This window comes from Pimephales promelas, chromosome 1 (genome assembly GCF_988280905.1).
Source record: "Pimephales promelas chromosome 1, fPimPro1.hap1.1, whole genome shotgun sequence".
In the NCBI taxonomy this organism is placed as follows: Eukaryota; Metazoa; Chordata; class Actinopteri; order Cypriniformes; family Leuciscidae; genus Pimephales; species Pimephales promelas.
The window spans coordinates 35,022,704-35,046,297 of NC_142769.1; the positions used below are offsets into that span (position 1 = coordinate 35,022,704).

The 23,594-nt window shown below is 37.7% G+C and overlaps 1 protein-coding gene across 1 annotated transcript in view; it reads right to left on the minus strand.

Moving 5' to 3' along the window:
• Positions 1-19,878: 19,878 nt before the first annotated feature.
• mettl15 (methyltransferase 15, mitochondrial 12S rRNA N4-cytidine) overlaps positions 19,879-23,594 on the minus strand; it is a 63,367-nt gene continuing 59,651 nt past the window's right edge. The window contains exon 6 of the mRNA XM_039666852.2: positions 19,879-20,410. Coding sequence (XP_039522786.1) covers positions 19,956-20,410 — 455 coding nt within the window. The 3' untranslated portion in view covers positions 19,879-19,955. The remainder of the gene's footprint in view (positions 20,411-23,594) is intronic.

Sequence of the window (23,594 nt, forward strand, 5' to 3'; positions counted from 1 at the left end):
GGTGTATTAATACTCCTACAAAAACGATGTCAAATGTTAACAAGAATGGAGGAGAGGATAATACAGAAGATACATAAAGGCAGTGTTTATACTGAGTGCAATAACAGTGGTCAACTTTATTGGCAAAAGCTAGCAACACCCACCATAGTTCAGGCAATTTGCCCTTACCCTTACCCTGAAATAATATTTCAATTCTTTTAATAGTAGCCTTGCTTACTATAGCCTGAACTAACACAGTCTCATCCCAATTGAAGTTGAGCTTTTGAATTATTATAAAATAGTAAAATAAAACTTGAGGTGGTAATGTGGCCACGACGCAAAGCTTGGGTATGCACTATTTTCTAATATTTGGTCTTCAATTATATATTTTTAATAATTTTTTTTGTGTGTCCTTCAAATGTTCTTGTGTGTTGGACAAATGTTTTATGCATCTCATCCACGCCTCTGTTGTAAATTCCAAAACTCCAAAAGTAATTTTAGATTTTGAAATGGAGGCTTTAGCCATTGACAGCAGACTAATGCAGTTATTAGTGCAGTTACAGTTACTAGAGAGAGAGAGATTAAGTGTGTGTGTGTGTGTGTGTGTGTGTGTGTACAACCTGTGCGTCTCTCAACAGTGTTCAGCAGCAGCATCTCTACTAGTAGTGAAACTGTAAGTTCCATTTCGAATGGGACTTCGCACTGCATCCTAGGATGCTTCCAGCATGACTGGTGTCTGAAGGACGTGTTTAAAAAATGAAAAGGCATTTGTAGATGACAATCCATGATGGCACTATCAGTTAAACAACGAGTACAAGAGGGCACTTGCTCCTCCTTCTCCGTGGCATTGAACTTAAAAGATCTGAGAGAGGTGACCCAGAGCGGTCTGGTCAGCAGCCTCAATGTTTCCAAGGGAAAATGCATCTTCCTTCCTCTCTCACCCATTTGGTACGCAGTTTCCTTATAATTCCTGGAAGAGTTCCCTATTGAGTTCTATAATGCAGTGTATCATTCCCCTTCTCATGGTTAACCATGGTTACATTCATATCCTGAGAAGGGATGTGCGCATCGACTAATTTGACAGTCGTTTAAATAGAAGTTTTGTAACTGAATAGTCGACTAGTCTAAAAGTAAGAAACCTGACTTGTGTCCATATGATCCATTTGAGCACATAATCTATGAATCAAAAGTCAAATCCCAAAAATAAATGTCACTAAATGCAGCACACTTGGTGAATAAAGCTCATTTTGATTCTGATGCTCATTTACAGGTGCCTTGTGTATGTCGGCCAAATAATCAATTCATACTCCACATTCCATACCAGATGGGGGCAGTATACCTCCAGAATGTGAGTTGGTCTACTCTAGAGTAACAAACGAGAAAAGGTATAGTCTCTATGCTCCACCCCTATATTCACAACGACGCTAGAGCCATAGCCAAAGCCGAGCACACTCCGGACATTTTGCTAGTGACATTCAGAGCTGCCAACTCTCAAATTCACCATGACACACGCAATTGACACTTTTCACACGCTCTCACACCACACATCAATTTTGTCACTCATAGAAAAATTGTAAAGCAAAGAGGACACAGAGACATTTCAAGCTTCTTACAGTAGCTCGTGTTACATTTTATCATCAGCTTGGTAGAGAAGGGCTCAGGTAGATAACAGGCGAAACCCGGATCGGATCTGTGGGTAGAGCTAACTATCAAGCGCTAACAGATTCGGTTAGCCATCGCTAACATCAGCACTTTTATCGAACAGCCTTTGATGCATATCTATGTTATAACTTCCTGAAAAAAAATAAACAAACATATAGAACAAACTTCTAGTGAAATACTAACAGCATCTTACTTACCAATCCAAAATAAATGTTGCAAGTTCAGAGTCAAATCTCATTTCTTTCATGTCCATTAGTTGTCTCCAGGGATGGAAAAGCAGTGCCAATGTATACATGTACACAACATGTCGCAGTTCATTGAACTGTTGGATTTATTGCCTTGAGAAACATATTATATATAGCATACTTCAGGATTGGTTTATTTCGAGTGGGCGGGACTGTTATGCATGTCCGAAAGTGAGTAACTTTAGATAACTGTAGATCAGCGCTGAATCAAGACACAAACTGTTCAGAAAGATTCAGTCCGAAAATAAAAAAATAAAAAAACGCTATAAAAAAAAAAACGATTCGCTCACGAACTGGACATCATTAGGTCGCGGAGACTCGCATTGCGGAGCCAGGTGAAAGTATAAACAAGGCACGTGACACTACAGACGGCAACGAGCAAGGGGTGTCTCAATCCAGAAGCCTTAGATCCATTAAAACGTGAGAATCATGATTGAACTCATGTGTCTGTTAATTATCACTCATCTGGTATTTAAATTGTGATTAAACTATTCAGAAAGTGAACAATGAATAATCACTCTGGTTCCACCAGGCCTGGAGTGTCCATCGGGAGAATTCCTGGTGGTCCACATATAAATTGGGCTGGTTGTAAGACCTCAAAATAAAGGCACTTTCACACGGGACGCGGAAAGCGTCATATTTCATTTTTCCAAGTGTTTAATTTTAATGTGCCATTTAAAATGCATTTAAATATAAATGTTACAAAGTTCAAGGCGCAGAGAAGAAGGGGGAAGGTAATGAGATACATTAAATAAATAAGACAAAAGTAAACAAGTGCTTCATAGCCGACTGCAGCCCACACATAGACAAAACCCAACTTAAATGCCCCCGGCATGGTCTTCTCTCGTCACTTCTCCTCTTATCCTTCTGTGCTCCTGGGACACCAGACTTGTCCGGCACTCATTTACGTTCATTGACACTCCACCGGCCTCACTCCGTTTCCACTGCTCACACCCTGCTCTTCACAGTAACATTAAAACAACGGTAATTTAAACAATCGTGTAATCAACTATTGTTTTCAGTGTTGACCAGCGGTGGTCAGATTCAAGCATTCAACAGCCCTGTAGTATAAGCTTTCATGTCAGACAGTTTAGTTTAGTTGTGTCATTTTATCTAATGACAACTATTCAAAAGTGTATTCAGAGTAAGACTAAATAAATGTTTATGGAAGCAACATAAATCGTAAATGTTTAGTATTTTTAAACACTAGGCTATACACTAGACAAACTATACAGTTTGTCGTTGTAAGGTTATTAAAAGTCTGAATCTCTGAAATGGATATTTTACCCTGTCTACTTTCATGATAGCCACTAGTGAAGGGAATGAGATTGTGTTTTTACAGTGCCATCAGCCAATCAGCATTATTGACGTCATTTTATTCCCTGAGGTTCTGAAGTGATTACTCATGTAGCATTTACAGTTCAGTTGGTTGGCTCAAAAAATGTCTATGCCCAGAACTGAGTGCCCATGAGCAAACATAGCAAATTTGGAATTGTGTACTTTCGAGGGGTCAGGTGCCAGTCAAGCAAATGATGTTCTATTAACAAAGTTCAAGAGGAGCACATTCAAATGATCTATCCAATAAACATGTCATCAGCAATTATCACGTCTATCCTATCAGTATGAGAGCAGGCCTATCTACACAGAAGACTCAGCATCCGTACACCCCGAATCCTCACTCTTGGCTGATTTCTACCACAGCTCTGGGTTTGGGCCAAATACAGAGTCCGGAACCCTCTCCTCGGACAGCACGCCAAATGTGCATACCATTTACTCTATCTGACTTATTTGTTAGTGTGAACTCGCTAACTGCTATTAAGATAAATGTGAACACTAATGGATTGCTCTCTCAAAATGTAATTCTCATTAAGTGTTGTAAATAAATGCGTTGTGTATTGCTGTTTGCATGAAGGGGGAGATTAAATAATTTAATATTTTGGATTTAATAATCTAAGTAGCTCTTACTCCTTCAAGAGTGTGCTTTTGGTAAAATAAACTGGTTAAATAAAATTATAATTACAGCCACTAGCTTATAATATTACAAAATGATTTCAATTCTTGACAAGTGTAATCTAACAAAATTGAATAATATGGGGTTCTTTTAAATAGGTTTCATCAAGAAATCAGTTTCATGAAGTACGCAAATACTGCCAGCAAAGTCATTGCCTGATAGGGCAAGAAGTCAGCTGCCTAAGTTTTAGGACGTAGCCTATGTTCTGAAGCATGATACATACATCGAGTGAGCCAACTCCATACACATAATGACACGTGATAGACATTTAAAAAAAAATAATAAATACAGGTAACACTTTACAATTAGGTTCATTTGTTAACATTAGTTAACTACATTAGTCAATATGAACTAATAATGAATAGCACATATACAGCATTTGTTAATCTTTGTTAATGTTATTTTCAACATTTACTAATACTTGATTAAAATCTTGTTAACATTAGTTAATGCACCGTGAACTAACATGAACAAACAATGAACAGCTGTATTTTCATGAACTAACATTAACAAAGATTAACAAATGCCGTAACAAATGTATTGCTCATGGTTAGTGCATGTTAGTAAATACATTAACTAATGTTAACTAATGAACCTTATTGTAAAGTGTTACCAAAATACAAACCATTATTTAATTATACTTCAGCATAAACATACATCACTAGACAGGTAATGAACTCTAGCTAACATTTACAATTTATTTACAGCTGAAATGTTGCATTTATATGTAACAAGCAAACTATTTATCATTATGTACTTTAAACAATATAAAAAAAATTTGTCAGAAAGATATCAGTTCTGCTGTTGTTCATAAAATCCAGTGGTAATGTTGTAAAATGAGGATGTTATCACGTCGACAAAAAGAGTCATCAGTGAGCCAGGGTCCTTTCTTTCCTTACCAGTCCCCAAATGTGTGTACTCATTCATGACTTAGGAAGCTAAGGAGCTGATTGAGATGCACCCAGATAAACTTATTGGTCAATTAACAGCTAAAGTGCACCTTCTATTTTTTATTGGTTGTTTTCAACAACATGTAAGTGAAATATATTTGAATAAAATGTGCATTTGAATAAGATAGTTTCTTTCTTTCTTTTTTTTTTTTACTAACTAATATCATATATATTTGAATTAAAAACTGTAAAATCAATTTATTGTTTATTTTCTGGGCTGTCTTTACCCATATTGAATTGATGTTCCTGGGATAAATCCTAAATTTGTGCTAAATTTGTATTACATTTATCCAAAATGTTCTTCAACAGTGGTTCTCAATGTCGGAATGTCGGAAACTCGTATGCTTAATTGAGTACACAAAGATCTAATGCACTTCAGACTAAACATGCTGACAATGATATGCTTTGTTCATAATGTATGGACATGACGAGTAAATCTTAAGCATTTTCAAACATCCTCTATTAACACAGCACTACAGAGGGAGGGTAGAGGGTGCCTTTTCAGTGGCAGTATTATTATCAAATTCAATAAGTGAGCCCCTTCAGACAAGAAAATTGTATATAATTATCTTGCCTGTGCAATTACCCATTGGATGTAATTGGAATGGCACTTGCAAATTCTCTTCAGCATGCCAGATGCACAAGGAAATACTTGTGATATACTAAATAGTTGTTGTTGTTAATATGAATATATTTCAGGGAGAGGAAAAAAAGAAACAATCCTGAAAATGTGAGATGAGAGACGTGGTTTCACTAGCTATAATTACATGTTAAAAGGCTTATTTCAAAACAAACATGCCTAAGGTTTAGCAGGCTGCTAAAGGTTTGAAATAACATAAAGTCCCAAGTCAATAAGACTAACTGATTCAATATTAACTAATTCTGGAGGAAAAAAAGTTCTATGAAAATCAATAAGCCGATGGCGAGCAATTTAATTTCTTTCAGAATGGCCAGCCCCAAATTTAAGTATGCAATGAAACACTGATTGTAAATCCTTTAAGATTTCAGTGTTGACTTGATCTCCATTTTGTGAATCAGGCTGACTTGTTTTCTGATGCATTGCAGTGAAACCAAACAGTGGGGCTGTTTGGGGGGGGGGAAGTCAGGTACACCCCATTCACTGGAGGTGAATGAGGCCTAATGGCGCTCCTACACTCTGAATCACCCCATGCAATTTCCCCTCGCATACCTACAATCCCCATCCCCCCATCCCTCACTGCCCCGTCTTTGGCACTCTCCCTGTTTCGAAATGTCAACCATGAGGTAAAATAACTGACTGGCTGACTGGATGGTAATTGTATTGCTTAATAATTGATAGGCTGAGTGTTGATGCTGCTGCTAGGCTGGCGGAAGGAGAGAGAGAGAGAGAGCACTTTGCTGGCCTTTCACTGTTCACAGTCAAATTTCTATACAACATACTATGACTACAATTTCATTACACTATCCCTGATGATACTGATGATGATATAATACAAAAAAAATGGCTTGAGGCATTAAATATGAGTTAAATGTCTTTACTACACTATTAATAAAAACAACCCATGCAAGGCTTTAGGCTTTATTTGTGGATCTTGTTGGGAGATGCCTTGCTGGGAAACTGCAATGAAACAAACACTGGACATGCTAGACCAAATGGAAAACCACATGACTTTGTTTCAGGAACCAGTGGAATCGCATGGTGCTCCACTGAATTTAGCATTCTTGAGAGCACAATTAGTCTATTAAATTTCAAATTGAAAAACTTTGTATGCATAATTTAAACACTTTCATTATAACTGGCAGGTCTGCTTTATCAAAAAAAAAAATATATATATATATATATATATATACAAAATAAAAATTATATTCGATACAAGCAATTCAAATTTCAACTTTTTTGGAATGAGAAACTATCCACAAAATGTATTTATAGGAACAGATCCATAATTTACTCTAAGAAGCTCTCTGCATCTAAATTCAAGGATTTCTCCTGATGACAGTCCCTCCAAAACTCACAAAGAGAGACTAGAAATTTCCCATTAAATGAATTATTCATGTACCGCATAATATCTGAAGAATTGACCCATGAATTACCATCTAGCACATGACTGGTCCGAGCCTCGGTAGCTGACTAACTATGTGGATGACAAGCAACACAACATCCAAAGGGCTTAAATACCACAGTAAAGATATCCATGAGGATGGAAAGGGTATAGGAGAGATAGAGAGCGAGAGAAAAAGCAAGAGAGCAGGGCTGGGAATTAACCAGTGACAAAAAAAAAGGGTCCCTCTAGGTCGGTGAGTGTTTGACTTCCGGTTGGGCAGCTGTTTAATTGTGAAATGACTCAAACCTCCGATGATCTGAGGTCTGTTGGCCATCTGTCCAAGCAAACACGGTAAACAGGGGGAAATGCTTGCCACTTAATGTCATTTTTGGTAACACTTTACTTGAAGGGGGTGTGCATAAGGCTGACATGACATATGTAATGAATATGAAGGAGGTTTTATGCATATTTATGAAAATTCAATTTGTACTACTGTAAAAATATTAATGCCACAGTTATAATGGCCTCATGACAGCCAATGTCAAAACCAACCACCTGGCAGTTTAATGTAATGTTGACCAATAAAGCTAAGTGGTTTCTTAAGTTTGATAATTAATTATGACTTAATAATGTCAAGTTGTCATGACAAAGACACTGACAGGTTATGATGTATTGGTTTATGTCATAACAAAGACATCTTAAACGATGTCATATTTGTATTAAAAATGTCATAATTGAGCGAATAACGCTTAATGACAATTGTCATAAATATGCATAAAACCTCCTTCATATTCATGACATGTGTCATGTCATGATTATGAAGGTGTCATGTCACTCTTATGCACACCCCCTTCAAGTAAAGTCTTAACTCATTTTTCAACCTGACTGTCAACCTGTCAATTTCCACCTCCACACTGTCAGTAAGACCTTCCTTGTGGCAGCCTGTTTATTCTTTTAGTAGTTCAAGGGCCTTTTATTTTGTCTATAAATAACAATTCATTTATCTGTCCACCCATCCATTCTTCTGGTTCATCGCTTTTTCATTTAGCAATCTGCCAAAAGGTCTTAAGCTTTTCAATACAGATCAGGCCCGTTGATTGGTCACTGTCATTATGCAGCTTAATTTACAGAGGGAAGGAGACAATTGTACACCTATTATGAGCAATTGATTAGATGTACTTGCATGGCTGCCAAGAGCACCATACCTCTTTGTACAATGTAGGGTGGGTATAGAGAGGGGGGTCAGGGGTTTAACAGCCCATAATGGGAGCCAGGTCAGCCATTAAAAATCCCTCTGGCCATCAGCCAGGAGGAATCTGCCTGTTTCCGCTACTGCCTTCCAGTTCTGTCCCTGTCTGCAAAGCTTTAATGTGCTAATGCACAAACGCACAAATGGGCCTCAGGGTGGCACAGAGCGGTTTACCGGATCTAGGAGGTGGGTGGATGTGTACTGGAATACCACAGCAGACTGGGAAAGCATGGGATCCAGATTGGTGGAAAAGAGAGCCATAGTCAATACCCGGAAAGGTAAGCGTGACAACTTTACCATAAGCATCGCATAATCATGTTTACTGAAAAAGAGGTCTTATAGGTTTGACAGCATAAGCGGAAGAACCAAGGAAATGATCTCTGTTCTGTGAACGAACAGTTGAATTGAGTCAGATCTTTCCAATGAATTGGCTGAACTGGTTCACACGAAGTGGTACAGATTTGCATTTTAATAAAACACACAAAAACGTTTTTTCAGCACACAGATTAATTAATTTGTATGCAAAATAGGCCTACATGTTTATTTGTATGTAAATTGCGTTGGATAAAAGCATCTGCCAAAATAATACATGTAAATCTTGTAAATGACTTGATTTCGAACTAAATCATGGCTGTAACTAACTGATCTGGGACGCATTAAATTTCAATAAGCACCTTTGTAAATAAAACTTAATGAGCAAAAATATGTAAAAACATATTCCTTTATTTGGTTTATTTAATTTGATTTGGTTTTAGAGCATGTACGCTGGGATGTTAGGGACCTTTCTACCTTGTTTCTACCTTTTTTAACTATTGATTTAAGCACTAGGTAAATATTCTTAATAGTTATTATAGCGTTTCACCAAGGAAATTGACGATATTGGTTGGTTATACTTGTGCTTCCTCGGTACACTGACCTGCAACTTGCTGAAAATTTGGAAAATGAGGTCAACACAAATTAATAAATCATTAGATTGGTGGTGTATCTCCAAATCTAAGTTCATAAGTGTTGAACCCACCCAAATAATATATAACCCAAACAGTCCTAATCTTGTCAGTAGCCTCTATAGACTCATCTACAGTCATCTCATCTAATGGCGAGGTTCATCTGCCACTGCCCTGGCTGCGTTTCAAATAGAGCTGTTACCACCCCCTCCTTCTCCCCAATTGCATTAGTGCTTAACCAGGCAAACCCTGAGAGGCAGCAGCGATAACCATTACAGACAGTCGACAGGCCCCTGCCTCAGTTCTGCCACACAAGCCGTCTGATAAAACAGACACGGCTGCCGTCCCCCCACTCCAGCGAGGTGAAATACAGCGAGCGATGAAACCGCTTCATTCCGGCGGCCTGTTCTCATCCTCGGTTGAGTGAGCACAGCAATAGGAGGGGTAATTTACACCCCAGCCAAACCTGTCATTACCCGAGGGCACTTGTTATGGCTGCACCCGATGTTTTTCCAATTCACCTCCAACCCCTGTGACTGTCAATCTCCTGAGTGGATGTAGTCGGGGGGGAGAGAGGCAGGGGAGCGGCACTGGGAATATTCCAGGCTCATGCGGACAGCGGGTAATTTTCCTCGGAGGGGATAATGGGAGTGGAGAGGCAAGAGGCAGGACTGCCACCGTAAGCAAAACGATTCTGATTGTCTAACTGTAGCACGCCAGCCTTCCAAACATTCCAATGCCGGTGTTGTTTAAAGTCTTGCCAACTGCTTTTCAAGAGTGCTTCCCCTACTAACACATACACAAGCTCTCAACACTCTTTATTCTTTTCCCACGAGTAATACACTTTATTCAAGTTTTTGCACAGCAGTTTATACAGAAGTGTCGCTAAAAGTACGAGATCCAAAATTACGTTGCAGTGTGTGCGACGGGACTCTGCTGCTTACGCTGTTCTATTCATTAAATTGACCATTTTAGTTAAATTGACCACTTTCTTTTCCCTGTATTAGCTGAATCTCCACCTGGGAAGTGCAGATGGTTGTGAAAATCTCTGAAATGCTCTATGGTTCTTGAGACAAAAGTGGCACACACAGAGACAGCTCAACATCCATCCATCCATCCATCCATCCTTCTATCTATCTATCCGTCCGTCTGTTTTATCCACTCTATAAAACGAGTGTGAATGATCTTGCTGAATTATTTGGTTTAGGTTCTGAAAAACAACCTCAATTGGTTGACTTCACCTTTTAATTTAATCATCTATGATAATCAATGACAATATTTCAATAATCCATAATTACTCAACACATTTGCAAATGACATCAATATTGACTATCCACTGCAATTACAGAAGTGCCATAGTCATTATTGCAAAGCCGAATAAATAAAGCAGTACATTTAATTTTCATGGGATCAATTTGAGTCAATTTCTGCTGTTTGTTGACGTTTATTACCTAAAACAATCCATGCATCCATATAGTTTGTACCATTTACAATTAAAAGATGAGGGATGTATTGATATTACAATTTTGGCCGATATGTTATGGTTGATAACCAATAAATAGTCAATATGAAAAAAATAATATTTTGCTCAAATGCATTAGAAATAAAAAAAATCTTTAAATGCTACGTGAATTTAGGCATTTTACCATATATAGTGCAGTATGAAAAATGGATATTGAGATTTATTTAAAAATATTACATTTACGTTCTACAGTGTTGTCAAATTATTTGTGTGTTTTTTATAGATGAAGCAAGTGTTAGATGCTTGTCACAAGTGCACTCCCTCACTCACAAAATGAAAACAATTCCCAGCATTCCTCCTGCTCATCACCTTTAAGCTCATACCTCAGTCTCACTGGTTCACAATTCACTGGTCAGTGACTTGGACTACTTTCCCTTTCTACTCACCTGAGATATTCACTTCCTGAGATTTCGCCAAGTTCCTGTCTTCCTTGTATGTTCTCCAGCTCCAGCATCCCTCCTTTGTTCCTGTGAGACAAAGAGATTGACAGTCACTCATCTCTCTCTCTCTCTCTCTCTCTCTCTCTCGACAATGAGTAAAATAGAGGAAATAAGCAACCAAAATGAAATATGAATATTATTGATTAATGTTATTGATTGATTATTATTGATTGATTGATAACAAAAATAGCATCAGCTGACAACCAATATAGTTCCGATTTATTGTGCATAAAATTCCCATTGAGTTCTCAGTGCAGCAGTGGCTTCAGGATAGACTAGATCTAATGCTCATTACCCACTATAGAAAAAAGGATAAATAAAGAGCTTAGGACATTCTGTTCTGTTTTATGAATGCGTCTGAGAGGAGGTTATGTCCTCAAACCACACCGACGTTTGTTCTATAAAAGATCAGGAATATGCAGAGTGAGTGCGAAATCTTTTTTAAAGCCTGTGTTTTGAAATTTATTTAGCTTGATTTTTCTCCTCTTTATATATTTTCCTCTCTTTGTTATCAAAGTTTTAATTGAAAGTCAGTGAAAGGTGGCAGAGCACCCAGCTGAGCTCTCAGCATAGCTGTCTTCTCCTCCGGGTTAGATCTCCTCCCATGAGGCTACGAGCCTCTGCGTCATTCACAAAAATCATTCAAATAGCTTCGACCTCAAAGCTTCGTCTTCATTCAGAAATCTTTTTATAGCACAGCCTGTGCCGGAGATGGGGCGGATGATGAGAACGGTTGGCCGGAGGGGGAATAGAGGTGGGTGTGAGAGGATGTGTGTGTGTGTGTGCGCTAGGCTGTATTGGGCGGAGGCTGCATACATAGCACCTGACACCAGCCCTGCTTCGCTGGCTCACCTGTCTGTCTCCTCTCCGACACGTGTGTGATTGGAAGAAGTGGGAGCCAGTGCTGTGACGGACTGCTGTGAATGTGTGCTCCAGCACCATGAAGGATCATTGGCTGAGAGTAAAGACGTCACAGCACCTTGTTAGTGAGATGCTGCAAACAGAGCAGCATTGCTGAGGAAACAGAACTCGTCACTGAGAGAAACCTTATTCACAGTATATGACACACCCACCAACAGCTCGAGCTGTAATAACACCATGAACTGAATGAACGAAAAAATCAAATCCTGAAACTATCCTAAAATAGGCGACATGCAAATGGTAAATATAGCCTTATATTCAAGGCTGCAACCAAATATCCAAATGTACACTCTCAGAAAAAAAGGTACAAAAGCTGTCACTGGGGCTGTACCTTTTCAAAAGGTACACTTTTGTACCCAAAGGCTGCATATTGGTACCTTAGTGGTACATATTAGCACGTAAAATGTACATATTAGCTCCTGAAATGTACATATTAGCGCCTGAGAGTACATATTAGCACCTAAAATGTACATATTAACACTAAAATATACATATTAACACCTGAAATGTACATATTAACACTAAAATGTATATATTAGTATTATTTAGTACCTAAAATGTACATATTACCACCTAAAATGGACATATTAGCACCTGAAATGTATATATTAGCACATAAAATGTACATATTAGCACATGAAATGTATATATTAGCACATAAAATGTACATATCAGCACCTGAATGTATATATTAGCATATAAAATGTACATATTAGCACCTAAAATGGACAAAAGTTTACCTTTTGAAAAGGTACAGCCCCAGTGACAGCTTTTGTACCTTTTTTTCTGAGAGTGTAGCCAATTATAAAATGTATGGCAGTTATGACCATTCCTATATGTTTTAATAGCTCAATCAAAAATATATTTAAATGGATAGTGCACCCCAAAATGAAAATTGTAGCATCTTTTACTCGCCTTCATGTTGTTCCAAATTATGACTTTCTTCTGCAGAACATATATGATGAAGTTTTGATAAAAATGTCTCGCAGGGTCCAATGTTGTTTTCTTTTTCAAAACATCTTATTTTGTGTACAGCAGGAGCAAGAAAGTCATACACTTTTGGAATGACATGAGAACACACATTATTATTAGTCTATAAGAAACAAACGTAAACATTTTCCAAACTGAGTTATGCATGAACTCGAGACTCTTAGATAATCTTAGACACTAAGTGTGGTTAACCATTGCTCAGAGTCAGATCTGTCAAAATCCAATTAAATAACTTTAAAGTAATTTTACATAATTTAAGTGTTGCTATAGTTACTGTGTTTTGCGTTTTTTAGGACAGAACACCCCATAGCACTCAGACTACCTCTCCATCCATAAACCTTGCCGTCCATATTTGCACATATTAGCCGATAAGCTTGGAAACCCATTGTTACCTGTTAGCGTACAGATCTGTGTGGATGGGAACAAGCACTAGGATGGGGATATGAACATATTCCCACAGAGGAGACTGCTGGGAAATTAGTGAGGTGGCACTAATCAGCCCCTGTGTGTTTATTGGGGGCTGGGGGGCAACTGGAGTGCATTAAAAGCCATTAGTTGCCTCTAACATGGCCACGCTCACTTATTTTGACAGATTCATACAGCAGGCTGATTCTCTGCACAGAGGGTGTATCTGTATGCACGCACACACACACCTCCAGATCCTTCACATCCTCTTCAGTGTGCGGCCCATTCAGCCGTGACTGCACACAGTCAAATTGGTTTGGGATGGGGAGGGGAAACTGTGAATAGAAGCTGTTTGTTGTCAAAAGCAGCTGGACAATTGAGTGATGGGAAGAAAGAACAGAGGAGAGATGGCGGTGTGTAATGCTCTTGATAAACAAGGTGATAACAGTACTTAGGAAGATTTTCATATTCTTGAACATGGTGCAATGCTTTAATAAAAATATTTATAAAACATAAACTGGATTATACATAGAGAAAGGACACATCTGAATCAGGGCATGAAAAATCATGTCCCCAGATTTCACAGACAAAGACTAAAATGCATGTTTGAGCTGTTTTAACTGAAAGCTACTTGAGCATGTCTTAAAATAAGTCAGTACCTTTTGTCTCAAGATGCACACCAGTAATGTTTATTCTAAGAAAAATTATTAAAACCTACTTAAAGCTGGGGTATGTGATTTTCTTTTTTTTTTTCTTTTTTTCCATTTTTTTTTTTTCAAAATCGCTTGAAATCCTTTTACTAAGCCACTGACAGCCACTGAGTTAGAAGCACTGAAATGAAAATTAAGCAATTTATTCATCTGTGGAATGGGCAGGACTCGAAAAACTCCAGTCAATCATTTCCAAGACCACCATTTAATCATTGGACTGTAAGTGCGTCAATCAAACGTTCATACAATACCACCCTACCCCATCCCCTTTGTGCGCATTCTCAAAGCTTGTGACACTGTCACAGTAAGTTCAAGTCGCTCCGGTACAGAGAGAGAGAGAGTAAGTGCAATCTCGTGCATATGAGTTTTGCAGATGCATGATTGCATGTCCATGTTCTTAAAATGTGTGGAGTCAGGGCCAGCATTGGAGGAAAGAAGGTAGGACCTTTTGAGTTTTCAAAATCTGCCGGCCATTTTGCAAATCCCATACCTTTTTAAATGTCCCATATGAACTAAAGCTTAATCCTGGTTTAATCTAAACCCTGTCTGTGACACCAGGCCCTAGTCTTTAGCAGGTCTTAAAATTAAATACAAACTCAGATGAACAACAACACTGTGTCATTATTTATTTAGCAAAAATAAAGCCAAAATGGAGAAGCAATGTGACAAACTAAGTGCACCTTATGATTCGATTACCTGTAGAGCCACCTTTAACAGCAATAACTTGAAGTTATCCTTTTCTGTATGACTTTAGTCTCCCATATTTTTGCCCAATCTTCTTTACAACGTTACTTTATTTCTTTGAGGTTAGTGAGCATTTGTTTATGCACTACTCTCTTAAGGTCTTGCCACAGAATTTCAATCAGGTTGAGGTCTGGACATTGCCTGAGCCAGTGCTACACTTGAACTCTTTTAACTAATATGGTAAAACTAACAACATTATTAACTGTCTTTATAATTGCTTTGGAAGCTGAAGCTGGCGATTATGGTCAGGGGCGTTACATTTCCGACACCGGCTTTAAATAAAAATCTCCCTCTACCAAGGTGACTTCCTCTCCACAAATAGCTATCTATCTCCCTTGCTGCCAAAACCTTTCCAGATGTCTGAGCTGAGGTATAGCTTTCAGATAATGGACAAAAAAAGGCTTTTAATCAAAGTTTATTTGCATGTGCACCATGCTCAAATTGTGTGAAATTTTGAGATTCTTTATTCCCATTATGCACCGTATTTTTGTAGTCTTTTTCTCGCAGCACACACTTCCGAATGTAATGTTCTGGTAGTGATGCTATACTGCTTGAGTGGCAGAAGTCAACATCTAATTGTGTGTTTCTTGAGTATCAGTAGCGCTCCCCCTCTCAGAAACTAAAAGTGAAGTCACGGATGGTTCTGAGATCTGAAGGAAAAGTTTTGTGAAGTGAACGATGCTTCATGTTCATGTGACTGCATCAGTGCTGCCAACGCACACCACAGCCAGAAGGGTCAGCCTGAAATAAACTGGCACCAGAGCTAAGAAATCCTCTTTAGCTCTCTCTCTCTCTCTCTGCGAGAGCTCCATCACAGTTCACAAACTGCTTGCTTTTGTTTTTGCAAAACTCTGTGCATAAAAAAAAAAGCCAAGGCATGTGCGATACAACCATAGCTGTCCATTTTAACTTAGTTCGCTTACTCTCAGGCATCGTTTTTTACAATTCACAACTATATTCATTCCGTTTTACAAGAGACTGGCAGTACATGTTTTGACAAATGCAAAGTCGTATCTGATAATTTGTTAATGTAGTTTGATTTAAATGCAAAACAAACAAACAAACAAAAAAGGTTTTGGATCTAATTAGAAATCTTAAATCTCACCCTTTCGATCATCACATAACATCTTTCCAACTCTCATCTCTCAGCGGGATCAAGGCTTCACAGTTGACACATTAGTATGCAGGCAGCTTGTGAGAGTGGCTGTGACGTCAGCAGGAGCAGAGAGAGTGGAAAAGGTGTCCGAGGGAGAGCAGAGGCTCTGGCTGATCGCACCATTATTAGAACAGCAAACACGCTTAAACACCATTAAGTTCTATGTTACATGTGCCGTTTAGTTTCCACGGTAACGACAGGGAGGTGTATATTTAGAGCTGATGGAATAAGATCGTGAAGGAGAGGTAGAGATTTGGTGGTGGAGTAAGAAGCAGATGCAATTTATCAAAAAGTAAAAAAGAAAATATCTTTGACGTGATTGAGTCACAAAACATTCAAAGCCTCCCTGCTGATTCATGCCAGGCTGACCAATCCAAACTAAATAAAAAAAGAGATCTTTTTATCTTCTCTTTTTCTCTCCAACAGTGCTCTCGATTACGATAAACTCACTGGAGAACAGGAGACCAGTAAATCTTGACCAGTTGGAGGCAGCACTGTCTTCAATCCAAACCCATGTTACTTTACTGAAAGGTTCCTGGCAATATTTAGCATCATTTTCTAGGAAAATAAACATTATGGAAATTCAGCGTATAAGTTTAAAGAAAGGATATAAATTGTAACATATTTGGCAAAGAAACAAACTACTGTAAAAGCTAGTTTCTATTAATTAAATTAATATTTCTGGTAACACTTTACAATAAGGACCCATTAGTGAATGTTAAAGGGGTCATGAACTGGCTTTTAAAATGTTATTATACTGTTGTCTGATGTCAACTTAAGACGTTCGCTTGGTTTTTGCATTCAAAAACATCAAAATGAATTAGTAATAGGCTATTTTGTACCCAAGTTGTGAGCCTTCCTGAAAAACGGTCGGTTTTTATGGGCGTGTCGCACTGAAGACTTGGAAATAAACGCCCACTGCTGCGAGTGGAGAAAAGTTTTGCATATTATAATGAGTTTCACTCACCCGTCGGTGTATGTGGGGGAAAACGTCCAATGTTGTCAAATGGCAACCGGTTGCCCATACATGTTCGACCCAGAGTCCGTGTGTTGCACAATTCCTGTCAGATCCAATATAGACGGCACTGCACCGTTCTTTACTCTTAATCGGTCTGCAAATCCAGTCTTGTTTACAAAACAATCCTCAGTGAAATGAAGCGAACAGACGACGATGTTTTACCCTCATCAGCTGGAACGTCATTAAAAATAAAGTTTATCCATGAAGTCCTATTGGAATCCAGAGGAAGCTTATGCAGCGTCTTCTTCCACAAACAGGCACTGCAAAATATTCTGTATTGCTCGGTAGAACGATCCGGTTTGTCATCACGAGGTAGCATGTATGTTAGGCTACTTAGCTATGCGTGTAATGCGCGAATCGGTGGGCGGGGCTTCTGCTGGGGTGGTGTTCTAACCCCTTCGACGTCATAGTTTCCAACTTTTCAAAACGAGACGTTTTCAGAGGCTGGTGTAAATAAAAGCTTTTATTGGACTAACAAGGACGTTTTCAGTTCTGAAACTTACAGGATATAACTTATAATATGATAACCTCTTAGATATCAAAAGCTCAAGGAAAATTTGATTTCACAGTTCATCACCCCTTTAATGCATTAACAATTAATAATACATGTTTTATTAATCTTTGTTAATAAAAATACAACTGCTCACTGTCCATTTGAGCTCAGCCCATTAATTAACATTATCACATGCAACTATTGTTTTTAATAAATAAGTAAATGTTTAACAATTAGTAAATGTTAAAGTTAGCATTAACTTAGATTGAATGTAAAGTAATATCAATATTTTTATTGTGTATAGTATTATATAATTTATACTATTCATTGAAATGTAATAGTTGATTGAAAAGTGCATTCTTAGGTTCATACATTCAGAGTGAAAGGATATAACGATGTGTTAAAATCAGAGGCTGTGAGCTCAGAGGAAATATTTTGACCCTGTATCACACTGCTGGTGAGGTGTTGGGGTAGATGCATGTGAATTAGATGTGAAGCGACTCAGCGGCTGGAGTACAGTACACAAGGCGCTGAGTATTACCATGGCAGCTGAATCCCACCCGAGTCCTGCAGGTGTGTGACTCACCCCCACTAGCTCAACAAAGGGAGAGAGGCCGCCGCATAGAGACGCAATCTCTTAGTGTATCTCTCTCTCTCGCTATGTCACATGCTGCATTGCCAACTTGCATGTGGGCTGTACGCATGCCCATGATCACAACCCAACCCTTTCACATACGGTAACGATGCAAACGCATCGACTGTGGCAAACTTTTTAACGTAAATTACATTTGAGATTAAATGTTGTACAATTCTCCTTTCATGGTGGAGTTTGTTCTTGGAGGAAGAGTGTGTTATGTGGCTGATCATTTTTTTTTATTCTACAGTAGCTGCCGGACTTCAGCACTACATTCATGACAATGCAGAAGAAATGAGTCAGGAAAAGGTGAGAGCTGGGTTGAATCCATGTGTGAAGTGATCCTGAATCTGTCTATGAGCTGAACAGAGCCAGTTATGTTGTAAGGTCTATTATTTCTTGGTGCAATGGAAAGGGCGGCTCAGCAGGTATAAGATGGATTCAACCTTGAGTGCCTCCATACAGTTAGCTTTAATGAAAACTATACATTAACGTTTTTATTTATTTTTTTCATTAAGTTAAAATTGTAAGAAAGGGGTTTGATTTAAGCAGACTAAATGATTGGAGAAGTCGAGCACGTCACCAGAGAGAAGTCTGACATATCATCAGAAGTTTGAGTTATAATAGTTTTACAGGGTCCAAAAAAAAAGAAGAAATGCATGAATAAATTGTGCACAATGAACAACATGCATTTAGAAGATAGATCAGAATTTATATTTAGTGCTGACATTCATTTTTGTTTTAGTGTTTGGTATGGTCTGTTATAAAACTTTATAACCCAGTCTACCCAAAAATTTAAATTGTCATCATTTACTCACCCTAAAGTTGTTCCAAACCTGTATGAGTAACCAGACAGTTATGATAATGACAGTAGCCATTGACTTCCATAGTAATTTTTTTTACCCCTACTGGAAGTAAATGGCTACCATCAACTTTCTTGTTACCAACATTCTTCAAAATATCTTCTTTTGTGTTCAACAGAAGAAATAAACTCATACAGGTTTGGAACAACTTCTGTGAGAAAATGATGCCACAATTTTCATTTTAAGGTGAAATATCCCTTTAAATAATTTTTAATGATGCCAGTTAGCACATTAGCTTTGACAGCCCTAAACTAGTAAAACTAAATAACTAAATCTAAACAACGGAAATGAAAACTAAACTGTAAACACAAACTGAAAATAAACTAGAAATAAAAACTAAACTGAAAACAAAACACAAAATATTCAAAATCAAATGACAAAGTGAAAAATAAATGTATCAACATGTATTTAAAATACATTTATTTCAAACTAAGTGTACTACAAATCTGGAAATAGTGCTGAGGTCCAACTAAAGAAATATTCAAGTATATTTGATTGTGCTAAACTATTGCAGGTACACTTTAAATATCTTGCATTTAAAGAATGATATTAGACAGAGATCATACCATCCTTACTAATAGTGATATTAAAACACATTTTAGGCTTAATATTAAAAAAACTACAAATAGGAGAGAGTATACATTCTTTTCTTAAGTTCTTTACTGCACAGATGCGTTTCGGCCCGTGCCTTCAGGCTTAATATTAAGAAATGTGCGTTGTGCAATAAAGAAGTACTCCAAATAAACTTAATTATAATATTTACATCAGTAAGTCTCAAGCGATATTACCAGTATACTTAGTATAAAAATAAATGTATTTTAAATACACTTTGGTGTAGGTACACTTTGGCACCTCAGCCAGATATGCGGTCTTCATGGCCAAGCCAAAAACATTTTTAACAATAAGTCACAAGAACAATTTCAGGAGATCTAATATTTATTACTGAAACTACACACAGAAAAATGTAAATTAGCAATCAGAATTTTCACCACTGTCTATCGTCTTACTGCTGTTCTGAGTTTAGCTGATCGAGCTCTTGGGTTCTCCTGCACCTCTTCCTCACATGGCTTTATCACTTTCTTCAGACTGACCCAATGTGCACTCTCTCGCCCCCTCTCCCCTTCTTCATTCTCTTCCTCCTCCTCCTGCTCCTCTCTCTCCAATCCATGCTGGGCTTTGGCTCGCTGGCGAATGCTGCGGCGTGGTGGGGCAGCCAGGTCCTCTCCACGAAGAAAACGTTTGGTCAGCCGGTCCTCTAAGGAATGGAAGGTGAGAACACAGAGTCGCCCCTTGGGACGGAGCAGAGTTTGCGCCACATGCAGGCCGGCGTGCAACTCATTGAGTTCGTTGTTTACAAATATCCGTAAGGCCTGGAAGGTTTTGGTGGCAACGTGCGAAGGCCGCTGCAGGCGGTCACGCCGGGCATACAGCGCACTGGCTGGAAATGCTCCTAAAATAAGAGAGGCAGTTGGTTAAGTTAAGTTAGTTATTTAGTGTGTAAATTATTTAGTTATTTAGAGTGTCTTGCAAAATTGGAATTGTTTACTTAATTGCATTAGTCTTTTGGTTTTAATTTTCTCAGGTATTGCTCCAACAAAAAGATATTGATTCACATTATATTTTCCAATTTGTTGCCTATTGAGTTCAACTATCTGTCAGAGCAGTTTTTCAACACATTTTTGTATTACACATCACGTGGCCTCATCAAAAATGCTCAAGTACCCCTTCATCAAGACAAAACTAATTGTATTAATTATCAGTTAGATCAGATGTTTTTCACTCTTCACTTTGGCCCAACCTTGATCAAACTCAACTGCCCGTAACTTTCTAGCAATGGACCCTTTTCACATTACAGGGGTTCTCAGAAGCAGAATTCCTCATAGTTCGGTTGCGGCAGTAAATATCCTTTTTGTATTTCGCTCCAATAGCAAAAGAAAAAAATATGTGAGAGTTGCCACGACTTATATATATATATATAAACTTTCTTTACTAGTGTCGTAATGTAGGAAACCCGTTGCCTCAAAATAATTAAATAAACTCCCTGCGTAATTGAACAAATTAACTTATGTAGAATTATCAAGTTCACATAACAAAATGATTAATAATCCATGCTTAACTGATTTAATAATAAGGCAATGGGTTTTAAGTTGTAAACTGTGCTGTACACTTTAAGAGCATATAAGCAAAGAGACAAAAACACTGAAAGATGTAAACAGCTGGGGACACATAGAGGCTTTTTCCAGATCACTATGTGCGATGACAGTAGTTTTGAAAATAAACAGGCTGTTCTACAAAGCTCCCAAAGATCATGGAGATATCCATGCTGTATAATGTGCTGAGATGAATTTGCTCAGTCTGAGCAAAGGGAGGTGTTGTTCCCTGAACTGACAACATATAGAGCTTTAAGTTGCAGATAGAAAGGACACAGAGGCTCATGCTGTACACAAGTTGTCTTACTAGAAGGTGGTGGACATAGAAAAATATGGGCATTCGCTATATAGTATTTATTCACTGTAAATACAGCAATGAAAATAAACCATAAAGTAAGCATATGATAATTCTTTAATGGTCCAGATAATCATATGGATATTGTTTAACATTATTTGAGCTAAAAAGTGGTCAAAATCAAACATTGGGAACATTGTAGACTACTGGTTACACATTGCAACAATTGACATTGGCGTATTATTATATGTTTGATACATTTTGAACTTACCTAACATACATAAAAATGAGAATGACTAAAAATAGCATAGTCAAATCTACAGCACTTACTGTGATTCACATTTCATGCTAAATAGCATTAGCAAGTCAGTCATTGATGTTTTTTTTTTTCAACCTCATTCATGGCTTCTGAATCTGATAAACATTTTTATATTACATATTTTTTTTAGTAGTTTACCAAAATATAAAATTTCTGCCATAATGTATTCTAAATAAAAACTTGCTGTAATTTGATTTATTTTTTCAGTAGAACATATTTTGAAAATGTACTACAGTACTAAATGTCATACAGATACAGGTTTGCAACAAAGAAAGAGTTAAAAGAATTTTGGGGTGAACTTGAACTATCCCTTTAAAGGGCATCTGTATGCAAACTAAAAAAAAGGAAAAATACATAGAAAAATCTGAAAATATGCAGAAGAAATAGATTGTTACACACAGCAGTTTTTTTCACTTTGCCCTTCGGAGCTTCAATATGAAACATTTTGTGTAAAAAAAAAAAAAAGTTAAAAAATTATTTCAAGTAAAATGTACCCATTTATGTTTGTGCCATATTGCTTCACGCTGGTGAATGATTGGAGGAGGTTGAGGGTCACAACTAAAGAAAAAGAAAGGTGTTGCATCTCTCAAGTCTTGCGCTTCTGGGCTTGGAGGAGCAAGACACTGGCCAATCAATAAGACCACATGCCTCTTCCCAGGCTTCCACCCCCCACCCCACACCTTATTTTAAAATCCAGTCATAAGGGAGCGAGTGAGGAAGAGGAAAATAAAAAGGAATACAAAATAGAAGGCTATAGAAGAAAAAGAAGGCTATAGTTTGTTATTTGTATTGTTTAGAAAAAGTGAAAAGAATAATGCACAAACAAATAAAATCAAGATCAGGTTAAGCAGGCAGTGAACGTTAATCATAAAATACAATGTTTATTGCCTGAAATGTAAAAAAAACAAAATAATCCAATCTCAATAGCGTAACAGATCCAAAGTGAATAAATAGACCAATCAGTATATTCCTGTTACCTCAATGGGTGCTCTCCTCACATATTCCAGCAGCAATCGCTATCGATTATACATAATAGGCCATGAATCCTGATGGGTGTGACAATGAGAACAGCCTCTGCCTAATTGCCTCTACATTTAAAATTAACTTACCTAAAACAATGTTTACACACAAGCCTAATGGGCTGTACATTGTAAACAGGCAAACGCCACCTCCCATCCCCCCACCCCCATTAAATCATTTTAACCATGGAAACATTTTAATAGTTCCCGTAATAGTTCATATTTATATTATACTTAACACTGGCTATTAGAAAGTCAAGTCAAATGTAGTGAAAATGACACTTTGTTTAAATGGAAATGTAATTGGTTGTCAGTCTTTTATGAGAGTGCAGGGTTTAGAGGGTAACACCCAGCTGCTCATGGTTCTGATAATTGGCAGTATGTCTTTATTTGGATCAAACTGATTACTGCATGACATCCTTCTGTAATGAAGGAAGGGGGAAAAAAAGATCTCTCTTGAATGAGGCTCTGCACAAGCACATTTCAGCTTGAATAGAGGGCTTATTCTTTGTCTGAGTGTGAATTGAATTACGGATTTCCTTTTGTAATTCCTCTCTATTAATCAGCTTGTGTTGCTTTAAGGAATGAACAAGGGGCAGAACTATCATTCTGAAATTCAAGGCTGTGTTATTCCAAACATAATTTAACTGATTGAACAAAAAATAAAAACAAAGGCAAATGCTTAAAAGGGGACATTTAGAGCATTGTTCTGATTTTCCAGTCATAAGTGGAAAACATTTTAATTTAAATTCTATGTACAGTAATGTATACACACTTCCCGGCCCCCAAAAAATAGTTGCGGAAAAAAAAGAGTCTATATGATTGGATCATTATTGCAGTGATTTATTATG